The sequence below is a fragment of the Pezoporus occidentalis genome, unplaced genomic scaffold, assembly GCF_034315485.1.
Source record: "Pezoporus occidentalis ecotype Australia unplaced genomic scaffold, CSIRO_AGI_Poc_V1 ctg135, whole genome shotgun sequence".
In the NCBI taxonomy this organism is placed as follows: domain Eukaryota; kingdom Metazoa; phylum Chordata; class Aves; order Psittaciformes; family Psittacidae; genus Pezoporus; species Pezoporus occidentalis.
In genome coordinates this window covers 3,811,114-3,837,010 of record NW_026913157.1, presented here as the reverse complement: position 1 = coordinate 3,837,010, position 25,897 = coordinate 3,811,114, and the positions used below count along the sequence as shown (strand labels likewise).

Below are 25,897 nucleotides of genomic sequence, written 5' to 3'. Positions count from 1 at the left end.
CATACAGGTCCTTGCTAGCTCTATTTCCAGATGGCATTTTGAGCCTAACGTCACAGTGGGAAGTCATAAAAGCTCTCCTAGAGCAAATTACCTGAGGAATCAAACAGCTCTAGTCTCACTTAGGAAAATGAATATCTGTAGCCTGAAGAAATAGGTTATATTCCTAGTCTGAGTCTGCCTTGGGCGTGCATGACCGTCCTGCACCTCTGCACCACGGCACAACTGCTTCCTTAACATTTGTTTTAAGAGCCCACCTCTATCTCCTCTTTCTGGACACAGGATTCTGTTAACACGTTTTGAAAACACACAGGCCAGTTAGAAAGGAGACATAAAACACTGCGACTTTACCAGCGCAAGGAAGCATTACCTGGGCATGCAGACTTGATTTTGAAGAGTGTGGAGGAGGACACATCTCCCCAGGATTTCAGAGTCAAGGGGGAGTGACTGACAAAAGCACATTACTGTAGCAGCCCAGTGAGCATTCGGTAATCTCTGAGTAGTTGCTGGCTATGCAGTATTCCATAAAGAAGTGTTGGGGCCTCCAAGACCCGGTTAGACTCACCGTGGTTTCATCTTCATGAAGCACCTGGTCGTAGCCACTCAGTGCGACACAGAAAATGATCGCTGTAACATCCTCAAAGCAGTGAATCCACTTCTTTCGTTCTGACCGCTGGCCTCCAACATCAAACAGCCTATGGCACAGGAGAAGACCATCAGTGCCTGCTCCTTCTTAGTTACAAGGAAACTTGAGCATTCTTGGAATTTCACAGAACAGTTTTGGTTGGAAAGGATCTTCAGATCATACAGTTCCAACTCCCTGACACAGGCAGGGACACCTTCCCCTAGACCATGTCCAACCTGGCCTTGAAACACTGTCAGGGATGGAGCATACTGTGTCTGGAAGGCTCCAAACATAAAGCCACATGTCTTTTACCACTGCCTTGGTTTTCTTCCTCTGAGACTGGAGATGAGGAGGACAAAGAGGAGCAGTTACAGCAAGGGATGTGGGGATCTGTGGGAGAACCTCAGAACTGTGCTGTGTCCCATAACGTCTGCAGAGGAAGAGACTCCATGCTCTTGATCTTTAAATACTCCAAATACTGTTTGTGTATGGTTTCTGCCTTCATGTCCTTTTCTCTACTGGCTGGCATCATGAAGTGAATACACAGTGTTAACCACATGTGACTGACTCACTTTAGGGAAAAGATTTGGCCAAATATTTTTACACTTATGAGGCTTGATCAGGCTTGACTGGGGGTCAATCTTACATTACACCTCTCAGCAAAGAGATGCCATTTGGGTTAGAAGAAGCTACCATGAGCTCTCATCTTAAAAGGCAGTGATTTTCAAGACAGGATCATATTGCTGACCCTCCAAAACACCATGCCTTCTGCAGTGGAAGTCATCCATGCATTAACTAGAATTTAACAACTTCTCCTTTGGGAGCTATAGGAAAACTCTGTGACAAATAGATGTACTGAAAATTTACTGTGCACTTAGACTAACCTGAAGTGGAGGTTTTTGAACGTGAAGTGGGTTTCTACAATGCCAGTTGTTTTGACTCTGGTTCGGAGGATATCCTGCTCCGTGGGCTGGTAGTCTGCAGCTCCAATTCGATCTAAGCTGTCTAGGTAACTAAGAGAAAAAGTGAAAAGAAAACAGATAAGAATAAAGCACACATTAATCTTTGTCAATCTCAGATGAATCCTTCTGCTTCCTATTAATGTTTTTCAATCTCATTTTTCATGGCTGAATGTATTGTAGTATATCCTATTCTGGTGAAAAACAAACCCCACTAACCTACGCATAAAATCCGATAGTGAACTGAAAGCAGGAAATTAAGTGTGCGTTGTGTTGTGAGCCCTGATTGCAATCTGTGAAAACACACAGCTTTAACGTTGCTTGCTATTTTCATTCCCTGAGGGACGAAGTGCCCAATTTGTCCATTGTGCTGGATTCTGTACACACACACATGCTTTTCTGCAAGGGTTTATTCAGATAAGAGGTTGAGGCATATAGGTCTCATGACCAGAACAGAGAGGTCAAGTCACTTTTGGGAGATGCCTGTCTCTCTGCTAGTAAGGGAGGGAGGCTTGGTGGCTTGTTCTGAGGAGATGCCTTGCTTTCAGTCAGCTCAGATGAAGGAGATGAATCTCTGCCTGAGTGAGTCACTGCTTCAGTTTGAAACCAGCATAGGGCTGGGACTGCGGGAGATGCAGCACACGGACAAAACCCAGGAGCCCGATTAGATGGTAATACTCTGGGAGTATAAATTGGGGGTTTTGGTGGGCTAGAGGGGAGATTTAGCTTTCTAATACACTTGGATATTTTAAAAACATTTACCCTATTCTACCGTGAACATCAGCAATGCCTCCATAGGCTGAAAATTTGTGCAAGAAGTCCTGTCTTTCAACATGAAGTACGTTTGTAGAGGAGCCCACAGCAGTGCAGATACAACCACAATCCATTTTTTCGTACCCATTCAAGGCAATTTTTTAAAACAACTCAGCCCAACTAAATATAAAGAAAAGAGGATCTTGGAATACATTTTAACATGAATTAGAAACACAAATCTACATCACACAATAAAGTCTTTCTTGCCACCATCAAGCTGCACAGATACTCCAGTTCCTCTGAGAGGGGGTTTGATGTGTATTACAGGGCCTAAATGCCTACCCCTAACCCCAGAAACATCAATCTAAAGCATGTGAGATGTTTTCAATATACTGTGTACATAACAAAGCAAGTCTGTACATGAGCAGTCGTCTTGCCCTTTGATCCCTGTGCTCCTGGCAGCGTGGATGTCATCCAAAGGGACAGCAGGACAGTAGCTGACATGCCAATGTTTTCAACACTGTGTTAAAAACTCATCTAGTCCCGACGAGTTACCCAATCACGATCACATGGTAACGAGCACACTTCCCCTGTGTCTTGACAAAGCTTGGCCTGAAGGTGATGCCCTGTCCTGCCGCTGGAGATGTTTTCCCTGGTGCATCAAGAAAGCAGGAAAAAAATTCCCATTTGTGTCCTGGACGGAGTGCTCTGAGCCAGGGCTCTGGAGCTGGATGCATGGTGTGCTGGGGCTGTGCACTCTGCTACCCAAGAAATCTTACTGCCACTGGCATTCATGCCTACCCAACCAAACTCCATGCTAATGTGAAAAACACACCTTGCCCTGCTCCCATCACGTATTTTAGCTACCCATCACATTTATCATTCATTATTGCTAAAGAATTGCAAGAATCACATCACCCAGAGAAAAGTATTTAAGCTGAACAGGCTTATTTTTGTTTCAAGCAGTTAAAGCCATTGTGGTTTTGTGACAGATGCTCCCTTAACAGCCTGATGATGGGTCCTGGATGGATGAATGGGGCTTCATTTGAAATCAGATCCTTTACAGTAACGGCTGAAGCCATGATCACTCATCTATTCACAACTCATGTCAACTCCTGTTATTTAAGAGACAGCTGCATTTCTTCACATATCCCTACAGACCAAGGCAGCTCTGCAGTGCTGTTATTCAGAGATTCAGGTTCTCCTCTGTCCTCAGGAACAAAATTCTTCAAGGTGATGGTAAAAAGTGGAGGTGTAAGAGAGGAAGGATTTTCTTTTCCTCTTAGAGTTCTTGGCAGTACCCTGAAGACCTTTATCACTTTCTCCATCTTCATTTTCTGTAATTTTCTATCATTCAGTTCTCTCCAATTTAAAGTTCCCTATCAATTACTCTTGCCTTTGAGGTCCGCCTTTAGTGCTGGGAGTGCAGCAAATGACAAAATCAGCTGCAAACTGGCCAAAGAATTTGGCACCACAGCAGCATAGTGACAGAGTTCTTTACTGGAACTGCTGCCTTCAACCTGCAATGATTTACTTGTGAACAGCAGCATCATTTGAACCCCAGGCCCTGTGCTGGGATGTCAGGGGGTTCTCACTCTTATGGCATGCACAACCTATAGATCTTCAATGTGGTGTTCACCGGGCTGCCCTAACAACAAATTAGCTCCAGATTAGCTGCATACAACCTGTCTCTGAGGTTTGGAAAACCTCACTTCCCTTCACATCATTGTCAATGGAGGAGATACAATCACATGTGCCTGGCTCCACCTGAGTTACTCTGCAGGACTGGAGATCTGGGGGAGATTAGCAGTAGAGCGAGTATGGCTGAACAGCATCCATCCCATCCCCCCTATCCTCCCTGACAGCACCCAACTTCCAATTTCACTTGGGATATCTCCATAGGAACCTTGGCTGGGGAGGTCTCTAACATCTGCCTGGGTAAGGGCCCTGGTTCCCAGTACTTAGTGACAGAGGAGTGCTCACGTCCCCAACACTTACCCTGTCTGGGCTTCAGGTGACCTGAGCTCTGCGAGTTTGGTGCCTCAGTCATTCCCATGCCAATACCTCCAGCCCAGCTCCAACACCTTTTCTGTTAATCCCCCTCTTCATCTCTTTCCTCATGTCTAGTCTTCTCCACCATTCTCCATGTGTTTTTCAATGACTCAGATTCTTTTAGTTGCCTGTGTCTGCTTTTTGTCTGTTCATGGTAGTCTCGATGAGGGTCAACCATCCACTTCTATGAAGGTATACAACATTTTCAGTGCTGTTTTTGAGGCTGCATTCCAAAACTGTTTACTCCTCTGGCTACTTTCTCTGGAATTTCTACCATCTGGGGCTGCAGCAGATATTTTTTCCTCCTAGAGTTGGCTGCACTTAGCGGGACCCCATCAGTGCATGCACCCCATGAAGTTCAGCTGGAGAAGTGTGCCGTGTCCTGGCTGCCACGCTAACATCCAGCTGAATGGGAATGGGAAGCTCTGGCAGGCTGCTGTTTGAATGCTAAATTGATTTTAGCTGCTGATTCTCCTTGGTTCCTGCTGGAGGTATCTCAGAGGCCTCATCTGGCGCTCTCTGCCCATGCTGCTTGTTTGGACCCGCTGGTCTCTTGTGGGTAAGCTTGAGCCAGCGGAGGATGGGATGTGTTGGGGGTACTGCCTCTTCGGGAACAAGGAAACCCAAGTGTAGGCAAATTGCTACATGTGGTGCTGGATGACAGCATTCCCTTTGAACCACAAATCTCATGGCCAAACTGCTGCTGGAGATAATTAGTTGTCACAGCCAACAGGCTCCACAACACATAATGCCCTCAGAAAGTGGCATCTATTTAACCAGCAGAAATAAGAGCACTTTGGAGTCCATGGAGCAAGCACTCAGCTCTGCCCCTGACGTATTATCTTCACTGCACAGTGCTGGCATCTGAGCTCCTACCACTCCCCAGCTCTGGGGTTTTCCCACTGGAGTGGAGGCATATCTGAAATGACACATCATCTCTTATTTGCAGTCTGACTTGCCCAGGGCTTGCAAGAGTTAAGAAGAAAGGCTAGAAGAGGTTTTTGAGTACAAGAGCATTTATACCCCTGAGCCAAGCAGCTCCATTACTGCTTATGTCTTTTACCTTACATGCTTTATGTTGAAGCAGATTGCAGGTTTCTGAGCCACCCAGTTTATCAGGCTCAGGGAGGTGAAGCCCAACTATATTATGGTGCTAAAAGCAAAAATGCACAGGAAATGGTATTTCCTAAAACCAGGGAGAGGATCCCACCAAACTGAGGCCAACAAAGGCAGATGCTCTGTAGAGACTAGCTGGTACTGAGAATCTTCACACAGTAATACTGAAAATAAGCAGTAAATGTAGTTTCTTGTGCCTTCATTTGCTGTTTCCAACAGCAAGTGGTAGCATCACTATTGGTGCCAGAGACACTGTGAGGAGAAAGGGCTGCTGTCAGAGTTGTCCCATGGGAACAGACCAGCAGCAGCAGCTTGCGTGCAGTGCGTGGACTGGGACCTCTCCCCAGGCACTCTGCTACTACAAGAACCTTCTCCCAGGATCGTACTGCCTATGCCACAGGCTCTGCTAGCTGCTTCCTTGGATGAAGGAGTGTAGCTGAGGCCTCAGGCTGTGGTCAAAGCTGGATACCTGTGACAAAACTCACACAGATGCATATTCACATCTGCTGGGGTTAATGGCAATCAAATGGTTAAACAACGGTTGGGTTTTTCTTGCCTCAGAGGTGACACCTTGGCAGTGTTTTTGCAGGCAGCATCCAGCTTGCACTGTGCAAACCTGAGTTGCTCACATTCTCAGCACTCCACAAACTGTGGTGCAGCAGCAGCCACAGCCTTGGACTTGGTCTGAGGCATGCAGAGGAGTGGGAACTTCAGGAGAGCAAGTCTGGAGACAGCAGCATCTTCCCAGCTGCCCCTCTGTCCTGCAGTCCTGCCCTCTGTCCACATCTCCTCTGTGAAAGAAAGGCCATGCATAGGATACTCCAGCTTCATTCTGTTGTCTTGATTGTATCTGATTGAAAGAGTAGATCCACATTCATCAATGGATGCAGTTGAGTCACCACCGGGTTAGTTTTAACTCCATATAAGAGGCTCTCAAGGGTCAGCTCCAACACTGTGTCCTGGCAAATGATGAGTTTTTAACCAAGGCTGTCACAAGCATGATCACCTCATCTAACTCCAGACGTTTATGTAAATATGTCTCCTTCCTAGTTCATGGATGGAAGGCTATCTGCACCCGAGCTTAGCTTGTACTTCAGCTTCTTTCCTCCTTTCACCAATGATCACAGAGCTCAATGTACATCTAGCATTAAAACCACTTCTTATTTAGTGACTGTAGAGTAAGGATTCCGAGGATAAGCATGAACTTACAGAGTGTCAGTAGTGACTCTACAATAGCATAGTAAATTCTCCTAGTATCTTCTACCAGAAGAGAAAAACTGTATAGGCATTGCTTCTCAAAGGTGTGCAACAACTTGGTATGGCTACAAGGGCACCCTGTGTTGGGAAAACACCCAGAGGATGTGGCACCACAGAGTTTTTCCTGCAGATGCCATGCCCAGCTCTATTTGCTGTTTTATTTTAGGGGAAAGGGAGAAATCAAGCACAGCCCACTCTCAGAATCCAGCACACACAGTGGTAATGCAACACGTCTTAAATAATCACCAGCTATAAAAGGCTGGAAACGCAGCCAAGCAGAGGCATCATGTCCCTTCAAAAATTAGTCCTCCCTGGGGGTGAGGAGCAAGGCATGCTTGCATGTGCAAGGCCCTCCCATTCTCCTCATCAAAGCCAGACCAGTGTCACATACTGCTCCTCAGACACATTCAGGTAGGTTATGGCAGGCAGAAGAGACCAGAATTCAGAGGGCAAGAGCATCTTCTGCTGTTTTCTGAGCCCAGCCCAGAGAAGAGGAAGGTCTTGGGAATTCACTCCTGGACTTTGAGCAATGTGTTTTGTGTTTCTGCCTGTGTACCCCTCTCAGCCAGTCCTGCCTTAATGGGAATCACATTAATTACACAGCAGTCAATTCTGTCCTGCTGCTGCTCCTGATAAATCTCATCTCACTTCTAACCAGATGAGATATGAGCATGGCCAGTCCCTGGTTTCCCTTCCCTAAATCTAACCAGCCACAAGCCACTTCTGGTGCCTGCTTCTTGCAGGCTGCTAACAGCCAGAGTAATAGTGCCTAGGCCCAGAGGTTACTGGGTTTGTTTTCCTCAATGAACTCTGCTGGATGCCCTGGGTTTTCATTATTCTCCATTGGGAAATGAGGAGGAATGTCCCTCCTATTAAAGGACCAAATCCTAATTAATTAAAATCTAAAAGTGTCAGATCTTGACAGAAGGGATGCTGCATTGCATAAGTTTGGGTTTTTTTCCTCCTGTACTGAAGCAGGGCTGTGCAGGGCTTGTGCATCAAGATCAACTTGACAAGTTGATATTAATACTAATGATAGGCAGGAGGAATGAACAAAAGCAGGTTGGAGTTTAGCTGCCCTAGTTAGACTTGCAGTTTTCCTAGGAAAGCAGATGTGGGCTCATCTTTCTGCATTTGTTTGAAGTTTGAAAACTGAATGGGATGTAAGAGGAGATGATGAAGAGTTTCCTTTTTTTTTTTTTAAACATATTGGAGCCCTTACAAAAGAGAAAAACAGTGTGTCTGGATGAGATCAGTGACCTACCTAGCTTAACTAATGTCCAAGAGCAAACGTTGAGAGGAGTACAAATTCAGGGCAAATATGCAATGCTTATTTTTCCCAGTCTCCACTACTTCAATGGATAAAAGAGTTTTAGAGAGAAGGTTAAGTTTTATATTTATTACCCATCAATGACTTCACTTCCAGAATTCTGTCTAATTGCTTTTTGAAGCAATGTAACTTTCTAACAAGTCACATCTGCAGCAAGGAATTTCAGCTACCCTGTTTGTGAAAAACTGCCTCTTCATGGCTTTTAAACTGGCACATCAGTTAACTTTGTTAACCACTCTATGGAACATCTCTGCTCCCTCTCCTCCCTATTCCCCACTTGTTCCTCTGTAGACCTCTCTGTAGACCACTGCACATCCCACATGGAGCATGTCTGCTCTGCTCCCGAGACATTTCTGTATGGGAGCTCTTCAGAGCCTTTCATTACACCAGGAAGGGGTCTTCCTCGTCTCCTGGATCCTAACCAGGCAATATAGGATCTCCTGGATGGGCATCCATTCCCTTGGATGGCAAAAGGAGGGAGCCACGACTGTCTTGCTCTATACATAACATCTGCTTTACAGACACTTAATATAATGCTACTTGGAGAACTGGACAGTTTAACACCAGCCCCCTCAGAGCTGTGGCATGGGCAGAACTGGTAGTTTGCCAGCAGTGGTGTAATCTCTTCTAGAAGTGTCCTCATCTGTGCAATACCACTGTTTACATAAAGCTGCTGTGACTTGAAGCACTGTTTATCACAGAGCTGCTGACCACAGGGCACCCTCACCTTTTTGTTTTATAAGCAGAAGATTTTTACAGAGGCTGGCTGGATCTTTCTAGCAGTGCTATGGGAACCCGAGCCCACTGGGATGATGCACAGCTCAGGCTGTGCAAGGTCTTCTCTCCTGGTGGCCCTGCAAGCAGGTGTTCTCTGCACTCCAGCGCAGGCACAAGGGCTGAAGCAGAGGAAATCTGAAAAGCTCTTGCTTTATATAAGCCTCTGTTTCTTCCCAGTGACCAGCCCTGAAGGACAGCAGCTGAGCTGGAGCAGGGATGAGGCCTGGTGGGAGTCAGCACCACCCTGGAAGCGAGGAGGATCTATGCCTAAACCTTTACGCAACAGAGTAAGTGGGTTTGATGTATTTTTTATCTTTAGGACTGCTGTTCTAAACCTGCTGACAGTGGAGTTGACGGCTTTCTATACTGTAAAAGAAAAAAAGAAGAAAGGAAAGAAAAGGAGGGGCTAAAAATAAGCTGTGGGGAGTTTGGGATAATGAAGGGCTTGTTCTGGGAAGGAGCCCTGAGCAGAGGATGCAGCCTCTGCTCAGCCCAAATGGGAGAGATGTCAGCCCAAGCTCACCATGTCCCACAGTGAGCACACTGAGATGGCTTACCCCAGTGCTCCTCACATCCCACAGCAGCCAGTTCAGTTCGGCCCCAAGGCCATCTTGTGAGCTAATTACTCAGAATTACTCCAACCCTGAAAAGCAGACACCACAAATGAAACCAGCCCCGCAGACTTTAACGTTCTGATGAGCCACTGCCAGAGAGATTCATCAGAGTGCTAACAAAGGCCCAGCACATCTATTTACACACTTGTGGCAGTAAGGGAAGTAGCATTAACATTTTAACATTTCCATTTTTAGCATTAACATTTTAACATCTCCATTTCTAAGCTGGAAGATAAAAAAGAGAGCTGCAGCACTAGTTTTTGTAGTGCTAGATGTCTGCCTGCAGCACAGATAGCACTGGGGAAGAATTCAGATCTAATGCTATGAAGGAAAGTGTTAGTTAACATGAACTGTACTCTAGTATCAAGTCACTAGAGGATGCCCACAGCTGGGTGACAGCACAATTACAATGAGTGGGGTAGGTCTGTCAGGAGCTGACTTCAATTTGAGGCCCCATTTATCCACTCACTGTGATGAGGAAGACGGATTGCTAGTGATGGAGTGGGAATCATGCTTCTGGATCTCCTCATCTGTCCACTGTCCTGACCTATTAGCAAGCTGATTTCTGATTTCAAATCCCATTTAAGCATTACTGCTAGAAATAATGGGTACCAAAATCAGCCAGTGCTCTGTTGTGGACAGATGTGACCCACAGATAGCAAAAGCAAACCCGGGAAGTTTTACCTGTGGCTACATGCTAGAAGTGTCATAGTCACCCTAGACATCCTATAGGTGAATGTCTTGGGCTATGAAAATGGGCTTTCTGGCAGCTGCCAGGCTGAGGCTCCTCTGAGAATAGCTTTGCTTGTGGTATTGCAGCAGCCTGGTTTCAGCCCAGGCTGGATACAGAAGCAGAAGACATGTAAGGGAAAATTCTTGGAGCTTCTCATCCCTTTGAAAAACATTCAACCGAATCATTATTAGGAGGACATCTGTTTCTCATATATCAACTTAGCTGGATCGTTCCCACCAGGGAATGCTGTCACCTGGGTCAGGCTGTGCTGGTGAGACATCCTGCTGATCACCCACTTTTCCTCTCTCCCTCTTCTATGGGTATGAGCAACCTCAGAGAGGTCTGTAATTTAGCCCCTGTCATCACACAACCACCCCTGGAGGGTCAGGCTCCTGCAAGCCCACCAGGCAGCGGTCTGGGTTGCTTTCAGGTCTCCACAGGAGTGGGCTGATCCCTTTGTTCAGCTGAAGATGCATCAGGGATGTGTGCATGATAAAACCAGTTTGGGATACTCCCTACAGAACAGCCTGGTCACAGCTGGTGTGGCTCTGCAGAAGATGAGCACAGGACACCACCCCAAGGCACATATTCCACCAGGGCTGTGGACAGCTACTTCCCATCCACTTGAGGTTGTGCAGAGGCCTCTTCCTGTGTCCCGGGACACGGCCCTGCCAGAAGCAGGCTCTGCTGTCTGCCCATGCACCTGCCAGTGACCATGTCTCTTGGGAGTGATTCACAGGACAAATTGCTGCAGTAAATCAGGTGGGCAAACCAGGAGTCCTAGTCTGCTTGGTGGGAGAAGTTTGGACCAGCCCAGGAGCACTTCACTTCCAGTGGGAGCATGAAGCTGGCCCAAAGCAGTGTTAAGTCTGAAAAACATCAGGAGTTCTTCCAGACTTTATTGCCGGTAACTGCTTTTGCTGAGCTTCCTCTTGGCTGCAGAAGGGGAGAGCATCTTGAGCAGATGTTTGGTTAGACAAGCATCGCCCTTGCCCAGCCCACGTTTTCCCACTCTCTGCTGCTGGAGCACCTCAGCTCTTGCTGAGCATGACTGATGTGTCCTCCCAACCTCCAACTGGAGTGGGGAAATGCTATTAATCACACTTGCTTTAGGAGGAACAGAAGTATTAAAGGGATAGATCACTTGCCTGACGACATGATGGGAAGTCTGTGATGGCACTTGTAAATCACTTTGAGTTCCCTAAATCGCAATCAGGAGCTTTAACCACCAGACCTTTCCATACTGAGTTTTATAACCCTTAAGCAATATTCTCCCATGCTTTTAATAGGGATTTTAGTAGGGGCAGATCAAGCAAGGGTGGTAGATATTTGCTAGCCTATTATAAGAAAGAAATCTATTCCCTACATAAAGGGCAGCCTTTGAAATGGTGTTATAACTGATGATTAAATAGCAAGTTAAACCAAGAATTTAGATAAAGAAATGCTTTCTTTTTTTCCCTTGTGAACAAAGAAGGTTGAAAATGGATGTTGTCATGTACTTTTCTGCTCCATCCAATATGATTTCATGCATTCCTACACGACTTTTGATGAGTTCTGCAGATCAATGGTGCTGCATTTAAACACAAGCTAAGCAATAATTATGGACACATGCAAGATTTATTCATCTGGTAGCACTGTACCAGCTGATGGAAGGATCAGCTGTATCCAATCAATGTTTGAAGCTTCTCAAAAGAAAGAGCTCTTTGGCTCCCACTGCAAAGTGAAAACAAAAATAAACCCCTGAATCCCACGAGTGGCCCCTTATGTCCATACAGGGAAGGCTGCAGGATGGGACTGGGTCATAGGTGCACTGGTGTTCACATCAGGACTTGCCTTTGCACATCCATATATGTCCTTTATGTGTGGGTCTTCTTCATGCACTCATTGCATTATACACTTGGGCTGATGAGGTCTGAGGCATAAGCAAGTAAAGAGGAGGAGGATGAGCAGTGTGGAGGAAGCGGCTAGAGAGCAGGCAGCCGGTATTCCCTAGGCACCCAGACCTGCACGGACAGGGACCAGTGTGATGTGCAGCATGGAGGGAGCCTCCAAACCATGGAGGCGCGGAATGTGGCTCTGTTGTTACGGGGACATGTGCCAGGAGATGCAAGGTAGCATGTTTAAGGCAGATACTGGATTTTGTCTATTTTTTCTTCAGATTTTCCCTGTTGACGTGGCTGTATCTCCATATAGGAGCTCCTCCCTCCTCTGGAGCAAAGCTGCTTGCTCCCTGCTGTCACTGCTAGATACCCTGAGGAGTCAGAGAGTCCCACTCTGGAATGCTCTGTGCTGGGACTTCAGGCAATGTATCAGTGCTAATCCTACACACAGATTTCTCATCAAGCTGGTGGAAAGCAGCAATGCATGAAGTCAAAGACAAACCCACAGCTCTCCCATGTTCTGAGGCAAGGGAAGATAAGGAGTGGGATGAATGGACTGACCTAGGCGGAGGCAACTCTTTCAGACATTCACATGAGTGCCTGCACAGAAGTCAGGGAAATCCTTGGTATGATAAACATGTCATATAGGTGACCTCTCTGCTTTTAGCACATTTTCTATATGCTACCAACTTTTTTAAGACAATGCTCTTAAGCCTCCCCTAGTGATCGCGGATGTCTGAACAAACCAGCAGGAATGAGCCCTGCCTATGTGCTCCACTTCAAAGGATGCTCCACTCACGCTGGGAAGCACAGGCAAGTAGGAAACCCCTCCAGGCCTGCCCAAAGAGCAGACGTAGGTAGGAAGAGGATGCTCAGAGGTGTGGCTGGGGTGTCCTGCACTGAAAGCTCCTCTCTGTCACCTTCAAGACTGCATGTAGGTGGCACCTGCTCAAGACTGGATCATGGAGCTCTTTATCGTGGGTGGGAAAGATGCTCTTCCATCCTTAAGGGTGGTCCCTTGGGTAAGATACACATAGTTGAACAGCTAGGTAGAAATGCGTAGCTTTATCTGCCAAGTTTATTTGTAACTTCTGTTTTTGTGCCATTTCTCTGTTTATGTATTTCTGTGCAATGAGATACTCCTCCGAGGATTCTTTCATGCGAAGTTGCTGCTTCCAGCGTTTGTTTAATTTGCGCAGATTTTTGCCTGGACTCTGTTCCCAATTCTCAGCTCTCAACAGCTGCTAGCTGCTGTTGGACTCCTCTCTTTCTTTCTCCTATTCCTGCCCATTGTTCAGCAAACTCCCTGGTGCAGTATTTCTCATGTTGGGGATTGCAAGACTGCGGAGCTGTTTAACTGAAAATGTTTAAACTGACATTAATGCTGCTCAGTAGGATGTACTGGCTGGCATTTTCCTGAACAAGGCTTTGGAAATGGTTCTTATGCTGTTACCAAACCTTACATACCAAGAGCAATACTGAGGGACTGAGAAATGCTGATTTATGCCATTACAAGTGCTGTCAGAGCCTCACAGCTACAGTGACTGTTCAAGGGGGTGTTTCATGGCCTTGGACTATGATTTTAGAACACCAAATTTCTTTTCAGTGCTGGTGCTCCCAGCAAACCTGCTGCTCAGCACTGGGGTGGCAACGCAGCCCAGCAGGGAATGGGTTACAGTGAGCCAAAGTGCATCGTAAACTGGACTACCTGCCAAAACCTGAGCTGACGCTTCCTTGGTGTAGCTCCACAGTGCGGTGTAAGCCTGGTTTCTTTCTCCCCTGTATCTCTTCCTTCCTCTCCCAGCAGCATGGAGAAGCTGCTGCCTAAAATCTAGGCTCAGCATCATTTCTCCTCTTTTTCCCCAAAAATTCATCCCCCCAAGAGACCCCAGGAACTTCTGAGGTGGTGCCTTCTCCAAGCATTCAAGCATTTAAATGCATTCAACATATTGGAGGTGGGAAAGGTGTAAGCACAAAGATTCTGGCACAAGGATGGGTGTTTACTCTGCTGTACTCCAACCTCCTTCTGCTCTGAACTGCGCTGTTAAGACCAAACTAAGCAGCCCTGCATGGAGCCTGTGCCTGCAGAATGGAATGAGTGTGTGCCCATCCACAACAGCCCACGCAGAATTACCCTGAGAGCCTGATCAGGGGCTGCTGGGACTCAGGGGGAATTCACAAGGGTTTCTGATGGGGGCTGCAAAATAGAGGAGTTGAGGGTTTGGATCTGTTACACTGGTGGTCTGAAGGCAAGGAACATAACTGCAGAAGGTGAAATAATAGTTTGTAGACAGTCTTGGTGTTGTTTTTACTCTAATAGGTAATGTAACAGGTACGGGTGAATGGACTGACACAGACCAAGCACTAGGTGTGTGTGTTGCAGGAGAAAAGATGGAGGGAAAGAAAAAACATAGTAACAGGAAGAGGTCAAAAATCTGCCTAAAGTGTATCAGGCCCACTTGGTGGCTGGGCTCATGCCTGGCTTGTACAGGAGAGTGGCACACGAGGCAGTAACATGGCACTGTCACATCTGGCTGCCTTCGGTTCTTCTGCCAGAATCAATGATCATCTCACCACCATGTGCTTTGAAAAAACAGGTACAAGCCCCTTGTCAGGTCTCCAAGACAGGGAAGAGGCAGGAAGGGCATCCCTGTCACTAACCCAGCACTGGACTGGGAGACAGCCAGGCAACAGGTTCCCCTCCTTGTCCCACTGACTGCAAAGCCAGAGGCACTAGGCTGGGGAGCAGCCATCCCTGCAGCTCTCTGCAGGGCTGATGGAGCCCCAAGGGAAAGCACAGCCCTTCCTGCAGGCCCAGAGCACTGCCTGCGGCCAGAGACCCGTCGTGCTGGGTTTCACAGAACCCTAGAATGGTTTGGATCAGAAAGTACCTTAAAGCTCATGCAGTTCCAGCCCCCTGCCACCGGCAGGAACACCTTCCACTAGACCAGGTTACTCCAAGCTTCATCCAACTTGGCCTTGAACACTGTCAGGGATGGGGCAGTCACAGCCTTCTCCAAGACACCCTGGGTATGCACCGTGTGCATTACACCAGCCATGCCAAACACGTGCCTGTGCTGCTGAGCCCTGGCCACATCTTCTACATAGAGAAAGAAACCCCATATTTCCCCCTTCACCACCTAAAAAGCATTAGGAAATCAAGAGCTGGTAGTTGAATATTGGCTCAGAACTTGGCCTGGATAAGTGAGAAACAAAGTGGTATTTGCTACAGAGCTAATTAGATCTATTCAATCAATTAGTCTGTGGAATGATCCGTGCCCAGGGTTCCCCCAGGTCAATCCTGGATGAGTGCTGGGACTCTGCTCCTGTGGGCCTCACCCATCCCTCCCCATCATGCTCTGCCCATCTGCCCAACCCTGCAGGTTGCTGCCTCACTTCACCGCTGCCTTTGCTGCTCTTGCCACCATGGACATCAGTGTCTCACAAATAGGAGCGTGTTTACTGTTCCCATTGGGGAACCAATTCGAGGAGCTTCAACCTGTTGACCAGTGGGCACCACAGGCTCCACTCTTGAGCACAGCTCCTGGTGCTTCATCCCCATCATTGCCAGCTCCTGTGATTTTATGGCAAGTGTCACAATGTTTGCTAGATTTTCCTTTTCTTAAAGCCTCAGCCCCTCAAGGCTGGATAATAGATGGACTATTCGCTTAAGGAAATAAGAAAGGATTTTTCAGCTCTCCTATTCACAGACAAAAGGCTTTAAAATATAAGCTGGAGGTTTTAGGAAGCAGCAGATAAAAGCAATTTTCCAATGGTTGTCTTAATATATATTGAAAAACAGGGGCTTTTTAACTAAGCTCATGATTGGTTTTGGATTCAACTCCTAACCTTAAACACCTGAGTGTGGGGATGCTGCACTGCTCCCCAGCTTCAGCATGGGCTGCACCCTGAGGGAAGGCAGGGGGGCATGGCAGTGGCTACACAACTTCAGCAGTCACTCACATGCTTTTTGGGCTCTCTTGTGCCCTGAAGCCTGGCACAGCGCATCCCCTGAGCTGTGGCAGGACAGGGGGGAGGGTGCTAATGGATTTGTAGCTCCTGGGGTTGGGGAGGAGACTGTTGCCCTGAGAAACCCAGGGCAGGGAAAGGCTGGTGGCTGTGAGAATGGGAAGGAGGGGAAAGGGAGATAACTACACTCTGAGTGGACAGGTGTTATCTGCCCTGCCTGACAGCACTTGTCCTGGGCTGGAGTGGCTCCTCCTCAGCTGTGCATCCCACGGCTGGTGGAAGGCAGCTCCACCCAATGTGCTGTTGTGTGCACTCTGGACTGCAGCAAAGTCCTCTGCAGCTTCTCCTTTTGAACCGGGGTGATTTCTGGTATAGGACCCAGGAGGAGGAAGGGGAGAGGGCAGACGACAGATGGACAGCATCTTCCTATCACACCATGGCCACGAGTGCCTCGTGACCCATACAGAAGTTGGCTTACTCCATCCTGGACCCCAGCTACAAAGAAATTCTGTAAGAATTCTATAAGAAGTTCTTTGATGCTGTAATGAGTTCTTTACTGTGAGGGTGGTGAGGCACTGGAATGGATTGCCCAAAGAAGTGGTAAATGCTCCTTCCCTGGCAGTGTTCAAGGGTAGGCTGGACAGAGTTTTGATGGACATAGTCTAGTGTGAGGTGGTTGGAACTGGATGATCTTAAGGTCCTTTCCAACCCAAACCATTCTGTAATTCTGTAATTCTATAAATTCCCATGTTCCTGCCACTCTTTGCCATTTAAGGATTTCAAACAGACAGCAAATACGTCAGGAAACCACGTGCCACCAGCACACTTGCCTCCCAGCATCACAGATGGTGCCAGACCTGATACCAGGTGTGTGAAGAGCTGTGGCACGATGGTCTTCTGACAGCCTGTGGAATCATGAAGCTGAGAGCAGCCACATGTGCTGTAGGGGCACAGGGCTCAAAGCCCCTGGTGAGAGATGAGCTGGATGCAGGCTAGCTGGCATAATGCAGGAATTACCCACACAGAGGGACATCTGCCTTGCTAGAGCTACCTGATTCCCTAAGGAGCTTGAAACAGCAGTAGGACGCCCTGAGAGCCTCACTGGTAGGAGACAGCCCATCTCCCGCCCTCTCCTCTGTGAGTGCTGCCCTTGCAGGGCAGGCTGTGACAGTGGAGCTGGGGACATGTGGCACTGCAAGGTGCATGAAGGGAGAGGGACGCTTTGGCTCCCTGTCTCTGCAGGAGAGGAGAAGCTGGAGCTGCAGCTTCCCAGGAGATCCTGAACTCGCTGGCTCTAGAGCCACATCCCTGCACTGCCATCCCTGAGTGTGGGAAGGAGGCTGGGGTGAAAGGTGGGAGACCATAGTGATGGGTGAGCTGCAGGACATGAGTGCTGCTTGCTGAAGGGCAGAGCTGATGGGAGAGGGGGACTGTGGGCAGCAGTAGGGGTAAGCAGTGAGAAAAGAAACTGAATGGAACAAAACAACCTCAGCTCCAAGCCTTGGCGGCAGCTTGCCAGCTCCAGCTGATTTCGTAAGGACATTTCAGCCTAAAAATACACAAATAGCCAAAAAAAGTCAAATCTTTCTGTATCAAATCTGTCATCCACAGCTTTCTGCAAGGCAGGAATCTGTCAGTCGGCAATGAAAACAGATTATCCAGGGTTCAAGACTGTAGTTCAGCAGGTTTCTTTGGGGGTGAATGCCCTGTGATGTGTTTATCAGTGGTGTTGGCTGCTCTAAACAACATGAGAAAAAAAAAAGGGATTGTTCCCAAATTCTGGCAGTGTCCCTTTCTCCAGGCACCATGAACTGGCTCCTGCCCTTTTTGATGGGACCTTTGCCAAAAAAATAGGATAGCCCTGACTGGTATCATGGGTCATTAAATAGCAACTTATTTAGTCAAGGTGTCAGATTTTAGTGATTGCCAGACCAAAGACAACAACGTTACAATATGACACAACAATGAAGAATAGCAAAGATGTAGCAGGCACTGCTATGTCTTTGTCCACAAGGACTGAACTACATAACTTCTCTGCTCCCCCCTGCAGTGCAGTCTGTATCTCTTGGGTCTCTTCAGACTGACCTTAGAATTTTGGGGCATAAAAAAGGATTAGGAGGGGGAAAGCAATACCATACCTCCAGTTTTGCCTGCAAGAGCCATATCTAAACTGCTGAGTTTTAGTGGAGCTGGCTGCAGAATTGTTATTTCAGATGGAAAAGCAGCAAGCAACTGACGCTCTGGTTCAGCTTGTGAATGCTTTCCTGGATATTTCCACATTGTTCGGTACTGCCACAAGCTCTCACTTAAAGCTCTGATTTAAAGCTTTCCATGGCAGAAGTGGGGGGGGGGGGGGTGGGTAACAACATCTCAGATACCTTCACACTGACCAAGAGGGGATTTACTCCTTCAGAAACCAGGTGCTCACAAAGGACAGGACCTCGTGCTTTTCCCTCTCCTTCATTTCCTCTAGAGTTTGCATGAGCTCCAGATAGGAAATATGTTTTTTTTCCCTTTCCTTGATGACTTGCATGTGTGGCTCGGAAGGGTAAAGGGAAAAGCCTACCTCTGGGACTAAGCTTTAATAGGAAAGAGCAGGTCTGATGGCAGTCTCCTCTGTGCCAGTGTGTGAGAGGGACCAAGTGGGATGGGCATTATAACAAGCAGCAATGTCTTATGATGGAGTCCTACAGACCTCTGCTCCCTCTGCTTGTGAGTTTTCTGGTGAGGAGGCTCAGTCCTCAAGTTCTCCTGGCAGTGTTTGGTGGGATGGGAAGGTGAGCATTGCTCAACACCCACCTTCAAGATCATGTGATGTAGTCTCTGCCCTGCTTTAGGCTAACAGGTAGTCCCTGGAGACACTGCACCCAGTTTTGGTGAAATTGGGTCTCCAGGTGGATGAATATTGAGGGCAAGATGCTGGAAAACAACCAGCTGACTTCAAAGACATCTTTCCTCTTGTGCCCTTCCTCCATCTCACACACTGCCCTAGGAGTAGCCATGTAACGACAGCAGTTCGTTAATTTCTGAGGTTAAGAAAGCCTGGGACCTGTACCAAGCTCAACCCTGCTAGACAGTAACAAGCTGATGTCTGCTCCTGTCTCCCCCACCTTGCACTTACCAGAAGCAGCTCTACACCAGACCTGGCACCAGCAGACATTGCTGAGCTGCTCTTCCCTGGAAATATGTTTGCATCTGATCTGTGGGAACTGAGGAATGCTGGCAATTCCAGTCAACCAGCTCTGGCCTTTATGAGCTGTTTTGTTTTGCTTATCATAGGATGAACTCAATTATTCAAAGCTGCTGGGCATATTTACTTACAGGGGTAAGTTAAACCATAAATTCAGACAAATGTATCGACAAATGTATTTATTGATGCACTTTCCCTTTCTGCTTTATGGGCAATTGGGCTCCAAAACACAATGGTGGGCTGTTCAATAAACAGTACAATGCAAGTTATCCCAATTAATTGGATTGTTCCATTTCTGCTGCTACTCCTTCCAATTAAATGCAAGGGAGTGCAGTGACAGGCACAAGTAGGACAGGCTCGCAGAAAACCATATTCTAAGGCAGAAGCTGCGATAAGAAAATGGAATCTATGTACCTGACAGTAATATTAATGCAAAACCTTGACCTATAATTTTTCTTTCTTCAGTCTGAGAGAGCTAGCAACAATTGCAGCTCATTAAAACGGACCATGTCCTGCCAGTCATTCATAATGCCCATGTCCTGCAAGTTTTGTGGTCTATTATCACAGAGCTGCATGGTCCTGCATGGCTAGGAACAGGGACTGCAGCCAACCCTGAAGACCTCTCTTTTAAACATAGTGTCATGAGAGAAAGCAAGGGTTAAAAAAGCAAAGACAAACTCAAAAGTGACTGGATTGGACCTCCGGAGTTCCTCTGGACCAATACCCTGTTCAAAGCAGGGTCAGCTTCAGAGTTAAATTCAGTTTGTAAGTTAGCTCAGGTGGCTCAGTGTGGAGTATTTCCAAGGACAGAGATTTTACAGCCTCTCTGGGCACTGTGTTCCAATGCTGCCTTGTCAGGGCTCACTGTGGAAGCCACTCACCACATCACAACAGCATCTGCCTCTACTTCCTTAACTGCTTTCTTGATGCAAAGTGTGTTGTTGGCATGTGGGATGCAATAAGTAACAGTAGAGAAGTGACACCGTCATGCAAAAACAATTCCTTTGCAAGGAAGAGACCTGAAAACAGTCCCACACAAGACAGGGTAATAAAGAAGGCACTGAGGTATTTTATTCTGCGTTTGGTGCTGCTTTTCTATAAGGCACTGCCAGAACTGTTCTGGAAGATGGAGTGACCAAAGTGTTGTCCAGTTTGGGCTTGGTATTTGGCACAGACTTGAGACGTCAGGCCTGTGATAAGCTATGGTAAAGCAGCAGATGCAATTGCATCTCTTTTTCTTCAGCAGTGAGGTTTGTATCCCTCTCCAGAGGCATCTCTCCCTCCCTTCACTCCCTACAGAGAGAGCCAAAGACAACAAGCTTCCTAGCCCCGACACCTCTGATATGTGTGAAGATGGATGGGTTGAATGCAGGCCTAAAAATATTTTACATTTTCACGGTAGTTTCACAGCCCTGGTATTATCAAATGATCTTTCAGCGTACTTGGAAGCAGGAGAATAACTTGAGATGGAGTCTGGCTTTTTTGTGTCTGTGTACTTGCAAACTGTCCCTGCCTACACATCTTACAGGGTCTGCTCCTGTTTGTATATGCACATGGAAAACCAGTGTTTGTGTGAATGCTGTGTCTGCTCCATTCCCCTCCTTCCTGAAGTTTAGAGGCTGCTCAAAGCAGGTCCCCAACCCCATGTGGTTAATTTCAAATTTGCCCTATGCACTATGCTTCACTGACCAGGCTAGTTAGGAACTCGAGGCCAGGAAGTACAAAACAATTTTAAAATCTGAACAAAAGTAGGAGATTAAGGAAACCAGCTGGAAACCTCTATTTTGCTCATTTTGAAAGCAAAATGTGGGTCACAGATGTGATTCCACAGACAGAAACTGGCTAAAGAAGAAAAAGACATCAGCAGTGCCCAGAGTCTTTGATGATCAGAGGTAGATATAGCTCCTAGGCATGGAGACAAGAAAGAGGAGACGAAGTAGGAATAAAAACATAATCAAGAGATTAGGAGTGTGGAACCCAACCCACCCATAAATTTGCCTTAGGGAATGATTAAAAAATGCAGTAATGAAAAAAGATGAAACCAACTGCTCCGTCTTACTCTCTTCCCTTCTCCTTCTGTCCTTATGGTTTTACTTTTTTGCAGTCCAAGACACAAGAGACCCATTACAAAACCTCCCACCTTCCTCAGCCATGTTTTTTCTTTGCAAAAGTGCTGTTTTCTGCTGTTCCTCTGCAGTAGCTATGAAATCCTTGCTAAGGACAGGCTGACTTTAAAGCCTAAAAGAATCAAAGCTTTGCAAGGAAGTCCACATCAGTAGGCAGGTGTGCATGGGAGAGTAGAAAGCAACGCACTCCTGCCCATCTTTTATAGGAGCACCAGTACTCACTTCCTGTTTAGGCTAATATAAAATATTGCATCTATTGTCAGTGAAATCAGTGCTAGACTAGTATGAGCTGTGCTGCTAGCTCTGGCAGGCTGTGACTTGGTCTCCCAAGGGCTGTAACAGGCCTGTTGTTTGAGCCATTAATAAAACCTCAAGGTAAAGCACTGAAAGAGCAATGTGGGACAGCAGCAGCACTGACTCAGAGAAGCCCAAATGGTGGTTCCTTAGAAATAGCCAGGCAGTGGAGTGGGTTCTGAAAAGCAGTCAGTGTGTGGTTTCTGGGATGAAGTGCCTGAATCACTCCTGAAGGTCCCACCTATGCTGGCAATGACAGGACATGGTCACTTGGTGCTTCTGGGCTTTGTGACATGTACTGAGCAGCCCTGGAGTGTGATATCCGTCTCCTGCAGCAAGCTTCCCTCCAGCCAGCAAAACACCAAACTCTATGGCTTAACACCAAGCGAAGCCTGAAGTAAGAATGATGCTAGTCCAGTTTTGCAGATTTTGGGGAACTTCAGATTCAGCTTCCTAAATTCAGCCCCAACTGAAGACATATTTTACAGTTGCTAGTGTTTTAAATCACATACCAGTGTCAATAAAGATAAGCCCTTTCCTGGGGTGGGGGGAAGTGGCAGCAGGGGTGAAGAAGGAAACATAGAAAAATGTCCCAAATCTTTCACTCATGCAGAAGAAAAACGACCTCAAAGCATTGAAGGATTAAATGAAAAATATGCCTCTTTTCACTGGAGTCCACCGGGTGTGAATAAATGCCAACTGAGCTCTCACTTGCATCACCATCTGGTGTGATGGCACCAAGGCCTCAAGGTGCAGCAGGACATGTTACACTGCCCTGCCATGAGACAGCATCTCTGCTTCTGGGCACAGAACCACAAGAGGCACCTAAATGCCAGCAGGTGCCTAAATGTGAAGGAACTTGTTACCTTCAGCTTCACCATCTGACCTAGCCCAGAGAAAAGGGGTGTCCAGCCACAGCATGACTCAGAGCGTAGTGAAGGAGAGGCAGTACAGCCCTCCCCTTGCAAGGAGGATTTCTTTTGCTGGGCTGCAACTGCACACTGATATTGCTGTGAATACCACAACACAGAGCCTCCTTGTTTGAAGTCTAGAAACTGCTTGTGGTTTCAGAACTCTTGTTGATGAATTGTCCAGCAGCTGGTCACACTAGGAGGGCGCTGCTTATTATTTTCAACTGCTATCTCACATGGAAAGAAAATCAAAACACTTTCCTCAAAGTAATTGGCTCTAAAACAATTGAAGAACTTTCCACAAGGTTGTAATGCAATTAGGACTGGCATTTTATATAATTTATATCTCTAAAGGTATGTTTATGCCATCAAACCCTTCTTCTGTGAGGAAAAAAAAAATGCTGGTAAGATAAGGATAAGTTTGCTATTACAGGCAATGAAATACAGATGAAACACAAACGTCCACCTATTAGTGATTAAAAGGCAGCATTAATGTCAGGATCAGCACTGAGATGTAGTTGCTTTTGATGAGAAATGGCTGGGTGGGATGCTGTGACACCAACTACATATCTGCAGGTTTCCCATTTGGTTTTTGGTCAGTGCCAAGAGATGTGTCATCACCCTCCTTCTCCTGCAGCACCACAAGAGCAGAAACAATCCTGCACTCCCCAGCTGCCCTGCCAGCTTTGACCGGAGAAGCTTGTGCAGACTGGGGATGATCAGGCCCACCACACAGAACAAAACCATCAGCCATGCTGGTGCTTGGGTTCATGTTTTGATAGGTACCCAGAAAAACCCTGCACAGCAAAGCCAGACAATCGAAACACACAATAACAACTCCCAAAGTGTGTGAGTCAGCTGGTGAACTTGTTGACATGGGGTAATGTGAAAGCCAAAAGCATGGATGTAGCACTCCCCTGCCACCATCTGGGGAAGCCTCTATTTCCCTGACTGCCAAAAAGTCCAAGGTATAAATGGGGAAATGATCTCTCTGTGCTTGCTTGTTCCTTATGCTCATACTTAACTATGTTAGTGACTACTCCCAAGACACAGTACAGGGCCTTGTGATGTTTTGCCTGACTACTACAGCTGCTGCAGTTGAAATTATGGAATGAAAGGCTTTAGCCTCCTTGCCTAGGTGGAGGCAAACAGACTGGATGAATTACCATTAGAAATGGTTCTGAACTGAAACTGGGGAGGCACTCAACATTTCTTCAGAGCCAGAGCGGCCGTTTACAAGTAGATTTTCTGTCCTTACGATGAGATGAACCAAAGTTATGGATTCAGACAATCAACACTAGAAAATATCTAATGGTAGAGATACCACTGACTATATTATGAGAACACTATGAGACTGTAAAAGCAAAGCCATCTCTTACCCCTGGTGGTAGGACAGCTGCCTACCAGTACAGTGTATGACTATTAGAAAAGCAAACCCAAGAGATGTACTACTATACACAGCAGGTAATCCTACCCTTCTGTTATGTATCAGACAAATGAAGAAGCCACCAGCCACGTCCACAAGTTGGTTTGTCTCTGCTGACTAGATCTGTGTTTACAGAAACCTACTTTGAGCTGTTTGGGAGTAGTTTGGGAACCTGGTCTTCAGGTCATGGACCTGACCCCAGGCTGGCCACAGGGGACTTGAATGTCCTGCCTGATCCTTTCTGCCTTGCTGCAGCCTGTGACGCAACACACATCCCAGTCTGTAAGCAGAATCATGTTCAGATCCACTGCTATGAGGTCCTTAATTTTAGTTACAATTTCAACGCCAAAAACTATGGACAGAGATACTCACTATTGGGCCGAGTCATTAAGTTGATATTCGCGGGACCGGTTGAAGCATTCTTGGATCCCAGAGTCTGCCCAGAGTCTCATCATAGCTGACAGCAGCTCCGGAGAGAAGGGCTCTGTGTCCTCCATCCGACTTACAACATCGCAGACCATCTTGGCATCAGCCTGCAGAGAAAGGAAAAGAGAGATCACATAGATGCTTAAAGGAGATTTGGGAGCCAGAGATTTCAGAAACAGTTCATGAAACCATGAGGAGTAAAGAGGCTGCATTTTGCAGCCTTTAGGATCCATACCATATGATCCAGCAGAAGGCAAAAAAGGAGGATGGAACAAGAAAGCCACAAGGAAAGAGATTATTTGTGCAATCCACCTCACATCAACAAATACTTCTATTCAGCAGTCAAACCAGTTGGCACTGTGGATGTGTGGAGTTTCTTGGGAAAAGAAAGGAAGCCATCTATGTACAAGGACATTTTAAATTGTTAGCAAAGGGACACATATTGTGCAGTGATGCCTGGTTTAACTTTGCTGAAGTAGGGGCCATTTGTATCACAAAGCACATCAGAAATGCTCCAGAAAAATTATTTCAGATGCTGGTTTATTGCTCTTCCTGAATTCTTGTTCTTTGCTCTAAGCCCCTGCCACAGGGGCTAATTCATGGTAATACTGAATACCTTGGCTGGCTGTCTTGCTTTATGACTCACAGGGAGAGGAATCTCCCATGGTTAAGGAGTATGGCAGTGAGGGCTGGGCCAGCTGGCTGCTTGCAGATGGAATCTTTTTGGGTAGAAATATGTGAGTTGCTGGAATGGCAGCTTTTCCTAACACAACTCAGGTCTGGAAGATGTCTCAGATTTAGGATGGGAACGTCTAGACAGACTCGGAACATTGAGTTCATCCCTACTGTAATAGTCCCCAATGGCTGATGCTTCCCTTGTTTGCAAAGCACAGGCACCCAAATTCATGTCCCCCTCTGCCTGCTTTGTGGTAAGTGGATCTCTCACATCCCACACCCCCCAGGCTTCAGGAGCCCCAGGGATGTTGACTAATCTGCAGAGTTTTTCTCTCATGACTTTGGATATGTTGGAGTAGTCTCATATTTCTACCAGCTGAAAAAAACCAATTGTTACTGCTGTAATTAATGGAAAAAGTGGAGCATCTATTTGTTCTGATTTGTTCAGCCTGGAGAAAAGAAGGCTCAGGGGAGACCTTAGAGAAATACCTAAAGGGGGCTTACTAGAAGTCTGCAGAGGGGCTTTTGACAAGGGCCTGTAGAGACAGGAAAAGGAGGAATGGTTTTAAACTAACAGAGGAGAGATTGAGATGAGATCTTAGACAGAAGTTCTTCCCTGTGAGGGTGGTGAGGCCCTGGCACAGGTTACCCAGAGAAGCTGTGGCTGCCCCATCCCTGGCAGTGTTCAAGGCCAGGTTGGACGGGGCTTGGAGCAACCTGCTCTAGTGGAAGGTGTTCCTGCCTGTTGTGGCAGGGGGGTGGAACCCTTCCAACCCAAACCATTCTG

General features: G+C 46.9%; 1 protein-coding gene across 2 annotated transcripts in view; it reads right to left on the bottom strand.

The window, feature by feature from the left end:
• GNAO1 (G protein subunit alpha o1) overlaps positions 1 to 25,897 on the bottom strand; it is a 142,912-nt gene that overhangs the window by 22,173 nt on the left and 94,842 nt on the right. For both annotated transcript variants that reach the window (XM_062609226.1, XM_062609227.1), the window contains exons 4-6: positions 24,382 to 24,542; positions 1,507 to 1,635; positions 563 to 692 (exon numbers count right to left, since the gene is read on the bottom strand). In XM_062609226.1, coding sequence (XP_062465210.1) covers positions 563 to 692; positions 1,507 to 1,635; positions 24,382 to 24,542 — 420 coding nt within the window. The remainder of the gene's footprint in view (positions 1 to 562; positions 693 to 1,506; positions 1,636 to 24,381; positions 24,543 to 25,897) is intronic.